The sequence below is a fragment of the Lolium rigidum genome, chromosome 3, assembly GCF_022539505.1.
Source record: "Lolium rigidum isolate FL_2022 chromosome 3, APGP_CSIRO_Lrig_0.1, whole genome shotgun sequence".
NCBI lineage: Eukaryota > Viridiplantae > Streptophyta > Magnoliopsida > Poales > Poaceae > Lolium > Lolium rigidum.
In genome coordinates, this window is record NC_061510.1 from 161,819,038 (window position 1) to 161,829,499 (window position 10,462).

Consider the following 10,462-nt stretch of genomic DNA (forward strand, 5'->3'; position numbering starts at 1 on the left):
GTAGCCAAAGATAATCCAAGAAAAGAAACTTTATTGTACATAGAGGATGACATGCGGGTCCCAATTAGCAAAGCAACGGTCTCAACGTTTCAAATGCGGCTTGAGATCAAAAGAAAAAGAAAGTTGATTGTACATAGAGGATGACATGCGGGTCCCATGAGTCGACAGCCTTACTCAACGTTTCCAAGGCGGCAGGGATCAAAAGAAAAAGGAAATAGCAAAAAATCAGAGGGTGAAAAAAAACCCAAGAAAATAAACTTTTATAGCACATAGAGGATGACATGCGGGTTCCATGAACCAGCAGGTTCCTCAACGTTTCAAACGTGGCATGAGATCGAAAGAAAAAGGCAAGTGACCAAATATCAGGAGCCAAAAATAATTCAAGAAAAGAAACTTGAGTGTACATAGAGGATGACATGCGGGTCCCATTTAGCAGCAGCGGTATCACCGTTTGAGAAGCGGCAGGAGATCGAAAGAAAAAGGCAAGTGACCAAATATGAGGTGCCAAAAAAATCTAAGAAAAGAAAGTTTTATAGTACATAGAGGATGACATGCGGGTCCCATTTAGCAGCAGCGGTCTCACCGTTTGAGAGGCGGCAGGGGATCGAAAGAAAAAGGTAAGTGACCAAATATGAGGTGCCAAAAAAATCCAAGAAAAGAAAGTTTTATAGTACATAGAGGATGACATGCGGGTCCCATTTAGCAACGAGCGGTATCACCGTTTGAGAGGCGGCAGGGGATCGAAAGAAAAAGGCAAGTGACCAAATTTGAGGTGCCAAAAAAATCCAAGAAAAGAAAGTTTTATAGTACATAGAGGATAACATGCGGGTCCCATTTAGCAAGCAGCGGTATCACCGTTTGAGAGGCGGCAAGGGATCAAAAGAAAAAGGAAGTAGCCGTAAATCGGGGGGTCAAAAAAATCCAAGAATAGAAAGAATTTTGGTTCATAGAGGATGACATGCGGGACCCATGATCCCGCATCGTAAACGGCTCGATCGGAGAGCGTTGAACGAGATGGCGCGATCGAGAAAAAAAACAATGCCGTAAAGGCTGCCATCCGGGCCCTACATTCCTCGGCGGTGCGGATTTGCGTTGACTCGGCCGGCGAACCCAAGAATTCGAGATGCACCACGTCCCGGCCACCATACGCCACGTTTTGGCCGTTGTCGTCGGGCTAGGTGGCCTCAAAAACGAGAAAAAAACGTTTTGACATGCACAACGGACAGACCCAAAATCGTCGGCCATGGTACACCAGCAACCACGGCGCGACTTCAACTTCGTCGGCCATGGCAACTTTTCTTGTACTGTTAATTAACTATTAATTCTCCCTCGAACATAGTCCCTCCCACCTTGCTGCAGTATGTCTTTTGGTTTGATCCAGATCATTATGTACTAAGTACTAGATTTATCTAAATTTAGATGTATTAGAAATGTCTAATTAAATACAAATTTTTAAAAAATGTACTGTAAGATAATTTTTATGGAACGGAGGGAGTAACTAACTCCCTAGTGAAACAAGCTCCCAATCTCATTACAAATTCTGCTTCCACTTGTTGACTGTCCTAGTGTAGATCATGAGAGAAGACCATGCTTCGTCATTTCGAGAGAACCCGCATGAGATCTGTGCGTTATTGCATTAAGCTTAAGAACGGACCAAGATGCTTCGTCATTTTGAAGGCAACATTCAAATTAGTGATAGCTACTAGTAGTATCAAACATGCTACTCCATTGCTGTGTAACCTGTCTTAATTGAAATAGATTCGAAAAAACAGACATACTTTTTGACATCCGAAACAAATCTAACGCGCGGCGCAGGCAGTGCAATATTTTGTACTAGGCATGATTGTGCAAGTCTGCTGTGCCGGTAGATGCCCAACCAACGCAGCGACCGCACGCGGGGCACGGAGTCGTCTGACACGCAGCAGATCCTGGCCGTCCTTCCAACCCTATCCACTCCCTCCGCCTTCCTCTCCGTGCACCTCGTCCACAAACACCGGGGCAGCCGGTCTCCGCGTTCTCCGCCCCTGCTGCGCGGGCCCCGCTTGCCAGCCCCAGGATGACGCCCTGACCGCAACGTCAGCAACACCGGGCCCTCCGCTCCTGTTCCGCTGCGGCGCCCGTGTTCCGCAGACAAGAGAACTTCCCAGACACACCCTCGGAAGCTTCCTAAATCACACAAAGAGGCGTGCGCCAATCATTGTCTCCCGTCGTTCACAAGCCAGAAGCAATACTACGTACTGATCTGCGGAAAGAACATAGTTGAGGGGTTTCCTGTAAACAGTGCTTGCGGCAGGAAAAATATCCTTTTCTTCCTTCCTTCCCCAGCTCGCCCACCCCACTCTCGCCTCGCCTCGCTCCTCTTCACTTCTCTCCCCCCTCGGCTTCGAGGGTTTTTTTTCTTTATTTTTTTCTTCTTTTTCCCTTTTTTTTTCCATTTCGATTCCCTTCTTCCTTCCTTCCGTTTGGGTTGGATTACTCCGACCCAGACCCCTAATAATCGATCTCCCTGACCCGGAAGGCAGGCGGGCCGGGGATCGATCGTCATGCAGCAGCTGATGAAGCAGGCGGCGGCGGCGCAGCAGCAGCAGCAGCAGATGATGCAGCAGGCGCTCCTCATGCAGCACCACCAGCAGCACCAGCAGGCGGCCGCCGGGCCGCCCATGTTCCCGGCGCACCACCCGCACTCGGGCCTCGTCGCCGCGCAGCAGGTGCCTTCCTTTCCGCGGCTCGATCGCTCCCGTTTGCGCCGGGCTGCTGGGTTTCGGGCTCGATTTGTTGGGGGTTCTCGCGCGCGCGGCTGGTGCCAGCCAGGCGTTTCGGTTGCATGTTCTACAGTAGTACGATTCAGGCCTCTCGATCGATTGGGCTATTATTCGGTTCAGACGTTGGGGATTCGGTTGCTTCCGTGTCGGGATTTTCTATTCTATTTCCTGCCTTCTTCCTCCGCGGAGTTCGTGGGCTCTCTTCGCTCGGACCGTGCCCGTGCGGGGAAATTTAGTTCGTCTGTTTGCATGATTTCTGGAATTAGGGTATTCCTCGGACTCTAGGAGGTGATTCTGACTGTATTTCAGATCTTCTCTGCTGTTCTAAGCTATGTAGCTAACCTACAAACTGTACTAGTATTAGGTTTTGGCTGTTGTTTTTAGGCTATTTACGCCCAGTCCGCGTGGAATTAGGTGCGTGTCGCTAACTGCCTTCGCGCCTGTCATTTACAATTATTTTTAGGTCATTACAGGTGAGATCATGGACGTGTTTACAACACTGACCTAGTATATGTTTGTGCTGGAGTTTTATGTGATAATATTGTCAGCGCCATAGTGCTAAGTAATTATGTGCTCTCAGTGTCAGAGCAAACTATATCAGATCCCTTAGAAATTTATCGTCTAAAATGATTTTAGAGTATCCTCTAAAACCATACTAGAGGGGCTGCAACTTTTTCAGTTCATCTAAAACTGCATCCCCTATACCATTTTCTCCCCTCTATTTCCCACATCTGTGTGCATATAAATTTATTTAAAATCCAATTCTACATCAAATTTGACCAAGTCTTTCATCAATTAAACCAACATCTCAAACTCAAATATATCATGCAAAATATAGTACTAATTCAAACATAGCACATGAAACATACATCTAATTGAAAACGAACATGGCATACTTCTAATTAGAACACCCTGTAGCATATTGCTGCTCTTTTTACTTCTTCGATTTCTTATTCTTCTTCTAGAACTACTCGAGATGCCGTCTGTACTCCACCGGAGGGTGGCAGGCTGGCAGCTAATCACTCACGGTATCGGACAGTGTCCTTTGTACCTAGGCCTGGGCGTTCGGTTTTAACCGAAATTTCGGTTCGGTTTTCGGTTTTTTGTAAAATTCGGGTAACAAGAAATGATAACCGAAATTATATCGGTTTTCTTGTTGACTGGTATTTCGGTTAACCAATAATTCGGTTCGGTGCTCGGTTTTTAACCGATATGACATAGTCTGACAGAAAATAAAATGCAGGCACCTACAATGCATGTAGCTAGCCACTCGTGCGTGTTGTTGTGGCCAGTAATGCAGAGCACGCACAGGCCACTGCTTGTAGAAGTAACCATAGTCAAATACATAGCCCTTAGTAAAAAAAATTACATAGCCGCTAAGCAAAAATCAAGATGAATGCATGTGTAGCAAAGAAAAGGAATGCAAAGCGTGTGTACCCATCGCAACGTGCATGGGGCTGCTAGAGTCTTGAGAGAGGTAAAGAGATCTGATAGCAATACATTGCTGCATGATCTGACTTGCTGCTTTCGCTTGCTGGATCCGACAGAGACGACGTACGTCGACGGTGCACGTCGGCGGATGCATATAAACTATGGAAATACGTCAGATCTTTTAGGAGATTAATTAGGGACTAGAAATCGGAAGAGACATGTATACAGATACAACTTACGTCAATGGGGCTAAAGGGCTAGTACATGCAGTTTGTTTTGTTGGGTTGAGCACTAGCATAAACGAACATTGGACCTCTCGTTTTATCTGTGTCGCTGATATCTCGGTTTTTCGGTTAATTCGGTCAATTAGGTGTCAAAACCGAATTTTAATTGATAAATTCGGTTTATCACATTTATGCACCGAAATTAATCTCGGTTCATTCGGTTTTGGTGTATTCGGTTTCGGTTCCGGTTAATTTGGTTTCGGTGTTCGGTTTCGGTTTATTATGCCCACCCCTATTTGTACCCGATGGATGATTCACGACTTAACGTTGTCATCCTCGAAGATTGTCTTGCCCTTCTCCTCGTCTAGGTCAGCCATCTCCTCATCCTTCTCGGACTCCTTGACTGCCTTTTGATGGGCCTTGAGGGTGGAAGTTGGCGCTGGCCTCTGCCTCTGAAGCGGTGATTGCCATGGCCAGCTAGGAGTCATCGTCCTTCTCTGAGGACGCCGAGAGCCTGTCTCAGTCAGTGTAGTCGTAGGATACGTTGAACACCTGCTGTGGTGCGGGGCTGAAAAGTCCCCGCCGCCAAAGAATAGCGACATAGAGGCTCCTCTTTTTCCCGCCCTCTCCTCTTTATTTGTAGCCTAGAGGCGGGTTTAGAGGGTCCTCTAAATTTTTTATGGATAGAGGATCTGAGAGAGTGGTTTTTTTTGCACCTCCTCCTTTATTATAGCAGTTCTTATAGGGAATGGGGTGTTTTAGGGAATCTGCTAGAGTTGCTATTAGTTTCTTAACTTTGAAGTGGAATTATACAGTCGGAACTGTGAATGAGTTTGGAGTGCCTGTGAAGCTCGGATGGAAATTTTCTGCCAATTAAGTCACCATTTGAGGCGTTTTTATAAGAAATAAAGCGCCCTTTATCGAATATTTTTAAGGCGTTTTGGTTTAATTTTTCTGTTTGGTCATAAATAAGTGTTTGGCAAGTGGCGACTTGACATACAACTGTATAATTCTTGCACTGTTGATCAGTTCAGTGTGCACTTCAGTATTGACTCTTAGTGCATAGGTTGCATTAATGCTCAGCCCCAATATTCTGTTAATATTTCTATGATATGGTTACATGTAGCTGTTCCAAGTGATAGCAAGTGAATACCATCTTTTAGGAATCAGTTGTGCAAAGTTCTGCTAAACATGTTCATATTAGATGTATTTTGCAATAGTGTAACTTTTGCCTCTCGATGAGGACATTCAACTGTTCCTTACATGCTAATAGTATTGTATAGCTATTCCTTTCAGCTTGCCTCCACTCATAATTCAATAGTGCAAGAAATCTACGTAACGTTGAAATCAGCCGCAGTATTCTGTTAATACTTGTATGGTATGGTTACCTGTAGCTGTTCCAAGTGCTAGCAAGTGAATACGTTGCATCTTATAGGAATCAGTTGCGCAAAGTTCCGCTAAACTTGTTCATATTAGATGCATTTTGCAGTAGTGCAACTTTTGCCTTCCAGTGAGGACATTCAAGTGTTTCTTACATGCTGATAGTATTGTATAGCTATTCATTTCAGCTTACCTCAACTCATAATTCAGTACTGCAAGAAATCTAAGCAACATACATGCAACAACATATTGTAGATCTGTATAGCTTTCCTGAATCATGTATCCTGTAAGCAAGGGAACTTGCTTGGTGTCCGTTACTCCTTTGCGTACCTTAATGCATTCATACTGTTCCATTCGATTCTGGTGTTGATTTACATACTTTTACTGTTTGTTTTAATCCTTTTCCTTCAATAATCTTAGGGCTATATTTTGCTTATGACACTTGTGTTTTGCAGATAGAGCCCATTGTTAGTGGAAACCTTCCACCTGGCTTTGATTCAAGTTCATGCCGCAGCGTGTAAGTGTGGATTATTTGATACTTCTGGTTACTTCGTACCCTAAATAATGAATCACTGAAAAAACACTACTTTATACAAACAAGATACGTATCTGTAAAATGTTGGCTCGTTTGCTTACATTCTCAAATTGGATATGTTCTTCAGATTGCCTGATTATCTGGATCAAGTTTTCTTCTGCTTATTTTTACACCAAGCTGCACACATTTCTCTTTGTGGTACTAATCATTGATATTCTTAATAGCTATGTTGGCAATATCAGTCTTCAAGTCACGGATTCACTACTCCATGAGGTTTTCCAAAGTATTGGTCCAGTAGAAGGGTGCAAGCTCATCAGGAAAGAAAAGGTGACTTGTGCTCTTTCAAACAAAACTAGCTGGGCCTTTCTTTTATATCTAGACTATGTTTTCCTTACAATAGAAAACATTTTCTTACCAGCCACGGTGCATATTCTCGGACAAAAAGGTTTATGTTGTCAATAGTGACTATTTGATTCGTTGGTATAATTGCATTTATTTTGCGCATAATTGTTTGAGATTCGAGAACCCTACTGTGTGAGCTTTATGTGACTGTTTTGGAGTACTTGTTGGGATTGGCATGGTAGATAAATTCCATAAACCCTAGTTCTGTGCAACTACCTGCAAGGAAGTTTTCAGATGTTGGCTGGCTATGTTTGATTAACAAATGTTCACATGGGACGGATAGATGTATAACTCAATTGGCCTCTTGTTAGGACCTTAGCTTTCTATTTTAGTAATGCCTGTCTTCTCTCTCTTGAAAAAATCATAGCATCCTCCATTTTTTGTGTGTCCTTCACTTAATCTGCTACTCCCTCCGATTCATATTACTTGTCGCTAATATAGATGTATCTAGAACTAAAATGGGTCTAGATACATCCATATTAGCGACAATTAGTATGAATCGGAGGGAGTACTATAGTTTGTTGAACGGCTAACGCTGTATTTATTGTTGCTTGTGTTTATAAGCTATTCACCTTGGTGCTTTTTAACTTGCAGTCATCTTTTGGTTTTGTTGACTATTATGACCGTAGATACGCTGCGCTTGCAATCGTGTCACTCAATGGTAGACAGCTGTAAGTGTTCGTTTTTCAGTATTAATTATCTATACACACACGTATTAATGCCCTGCCTTTCACATTAATATTTCTTATGATACTGAATTACCAGGGTTGGCCAGCCAATAAAAGTCAATTGGGCATATACAAGTACCCAGAGAGAAGATACATCAGGTTTTGAACTGAAAGATGATCTAAATGTTCCATTGTATTCAATTCTTCTTTACAGTGTCTGTGTGTGCATCCTCATGCATATCATTGCGAGTCTCTTGAAACTGAGGTCTAATCTGTTTATTCTTGCAGGTCATTTTAACATCTTTGTTGGGGATCTTTGCCCGGAGGTCACGGATGCTGCTTTGTTTGCTTTTTTCTCGGCATATTCTACCTGCTCGTAAGTGTTTGACATCTCTGCATCTAGCCCCGTTTGTACACTTCATTGTGCTGTATCACTTCATCTTGGTAACCTGTGCAGAGATGCTAGGGTTATGTGGGATCAGAAGACTGGACGATCCCGAGGGTTTGGTTTTGTTTCGTTTAGGAATCAGCAGGTAGTGTTACTATGGTAACTTAAACATTAATATGAACTGTGGAGTATTGTTATCTTATTTGAACTGCTATTTCATCATCTTATTTTGTCTATCGACAGGATGCACAAACTGCCATAAATGAATTGAATGGTGCGCTCCCTTTTGCTTATTGCTAGCCATGTCTTAGTCTAGAGTTACCGAATTAGCTTCAGTCAGTGATGCAATGATAATGGCTGTTTTTTTGTGTGTGTTCAGGAAAGTGGCTTGGGAACCGCCAAATTCGTTGTAATTGGGCAACAAAGGGCGCTAATGCTGGTGAAGAGAAGCAAAGTACAGACTCCAAGGGTATGGTAGAGTTGATAAACGGACCATCAGGTGAATATACAGACTTTTTGCGCCTGAGGTGCTTGTTTTAATTTAATACTCCCTCCGTACCATGAAACATGTCTTAACTTTCTCTAAATTTGGATGTATCTAGACACTAAATAGTATGTGGATACATCAAAATTTTGACAAAGTTGAGACATATTTCATGGGAAGGAGGTAGTAGTTTAAATGCTTGTATGATATGGAACAAGTTAAGGAGGAGCTTAGTTCTGGCTTTACTTCGTTTGTTATTCAGTTTGTTAGTGGAACTGCTAGATTTTGTAGCTCGCTTGTGCCAAGTTAGCTAGCATGCATATAGAGACAGTGAGTTGGCTGACTGTACCCAAAAATCTGGTTGAAATTTGAACGAAACCTCCTGACTTTCCCACAAAAAAGAAACAAATTGAACCTTGGAGTTGAATTTACTTTACAAAGTTCTGCTACATTTGGGATGGAATATCACTTCAACGTAACGGTTCCATTCTTACCCAAAAATCTGGTTGAAATTTGAACGAAACCTCCTGACTTTCCCACAAAAAATAAACAAATTGACCCTTGGAGTTGAATTAAAATATATTTGCTTCTCACAGAGTCAATTTGCATAATCCTCTAGTGCATTTAGTCACTTTCTAGAAACTGACAAGAGAAATATTTTCGTTGTTCTTGTTTTACAGAAGCTGGCAAAGAGAATGCAAACGAAGATGGCCCTGAAAATAACCCACACTATACGACTGTTTATGTTGGCAATCTTCCTCATGATGTAATTTCTATGTTCCAATTTAATTTTTGGTTGTGCTTCTTATTGTGTCTTCTTATATGTTTGGTCATCGCTAACTTGTTGGTTTTTGTTTACTAGATCAACAGCAATGACGTGCATCGATTTTTTCATTTACTCGGGGCTGGCTCAATTGAGGAGGTCCGCGTAACACGTGATAAAGGTTTTGGCTTTGTGAGGTATAGCACCCATGAAGAAGCTGCAGTAGCAATTCAGACGGGTAATGGCCAACTTATTGGTGGGAGGCAGATCAAGGTATTTTGTCTTCAGATGTCACCATTTCCACAAATAATAGCCCATTTTGACCTATTTACTAAAGTTCATCTTATATAACAGAGGTGATTGATTATCCATATCTGTTCAAATCTTGCAGTGCTCTTGGGGAAGCAAGCCAACTCCACCTGGGACGGCATCTGCGCCTCTGCCCCCTCCGGCATTAACGCCATACACCCCTGGCGTGTCGGCAGCTGACCTCTTCTACGAGCGATCCCTCGCGCTGAGCAAGATGGCTGCTAACCCAGGTCTGATGGGTCAGCACGCTTCCCTGAGGCAGGCTGCTATGGGTATGGGCGCCGGAGCCAGCCAGGCCATCTATGATGGTGGCTTCCAGAGCGTCAACCCTCAGCAGCAGCAACAACAGCAGCAGCTCATGTACTACTGAGTGGCTTTGTGAAGCAAGTTTGACGACGACGACAACGACGCCCTCCCCTCCTAATATATATACATAGTACATGAAGCCTCACAAGGCCTTTTTCTTCTCTTTTTAAAATCCGTATTATCCCCACCTAGTAATTTACTATCCTCTGTTGACTGTTGCTGTTGACTTTGGTTTCTGGATCCAGCTATATATATTACGACTGTAGAACATATGTATTCCTAACGTGTCAAGAGTTTGGGTAGTCCTCCTTGTCGTTTCATGGAGGCAACCTGCCAAACTGTTTACATAAGCTGCTCAGCTGTGTAGCTCACATCTTTCATCTTCGTCTGCCGAGATTTTGTTCCAGTGCATTCTTCAGGTAGTGTGGAGTGTCGTTCTGCACATTTTTTACATGCTTCAGGTAGTGTGCGAGTGTCGTTCTGCACATTTCTTACAGAAGATACATATCTTTGTGTTTGTTGAAACGGATGTAATAAAATCTGTGGCAGTGCATAGGCTCGTTATGTTAAAGCTGAGTTGGTCGGCTCAGCCTGTTCAAATAACGAGCCCAAAACTGAAACTCTGGTTGACTCACAAAACTTTACAAGTTGTACAACTGTTCAACATACAACATCATAGCTTCTATACACAATTGTTCTTGATTGTTTAGGCATGTATGTTGCAATCATCACCACAATAAATGACATTATGACACCACATCAAGTAATAGGTTGTTGATGGACTACATCACTCCCTCCACCCCAAGTTAT

General features: G+C 43.1%; 1 protein-coding gene across 1 annotated transcript; it reads left to right on the forward strand.

The window, feature by feature from the left end:
- The first annotated feature begins 2,339 nt into the window (after positions 1-2,339).
- Positions 2,340-10,023, forward strand: LOC124702610 (oligouridylate-binding protein 1B-like). Its single transcript, XM_047234774.1, has 12 exons — positions 2,340-2,708; positions 6,253-6,314; positions 6,557-6,659; positions 7,329-7,405; positions 7,500-7,561; positions 7,691-7,778; positions 7,860-7,935; positions 8,034-8,064; positions 8,170-8,289; positions 8,955-9,040; positions 9,137-9,310; positions 9,429-10,023. Exons 1-12 carry the CDS (start codon positions 2,544-2,546, stop codon positions 9,714-9,716), a joined length of 1,332 nt encoding a protein of 443 aa, XP_047090730.1. The 5' UTR covers positions 2,340-2,543; the 3' UTR covers positions 9,717-10,023.
- Positions 10,024-10,462: the final 439 nt, after the last annotated feature.

Excerpts from the sequence above, each read along its gene's own strand:
- LOC124702610 (XM_047234774.1), top strand. The coding sequence starts at position 2,544 with ATGCAGCAGCTGATGAAGCAGGCGGCGGCGGCGCAGCAGCAGCAGCAG. Across the intron at positions 7,562-7,690 it reads CCAGAGAGAAGATACATCAG|GTCATTTTAACATCTTTGTT; the intron begins GTTTTGAACTGA and ends TTATTCTTGCAG. Across the intron at positions 8,065-8,169 it reads TGCCATAAATGAATTGAATG|GAAAGTGGCTTGGGAACCGC; the intron begins GTGCGCTCCCTT and ends GTGTGTGTTCAG.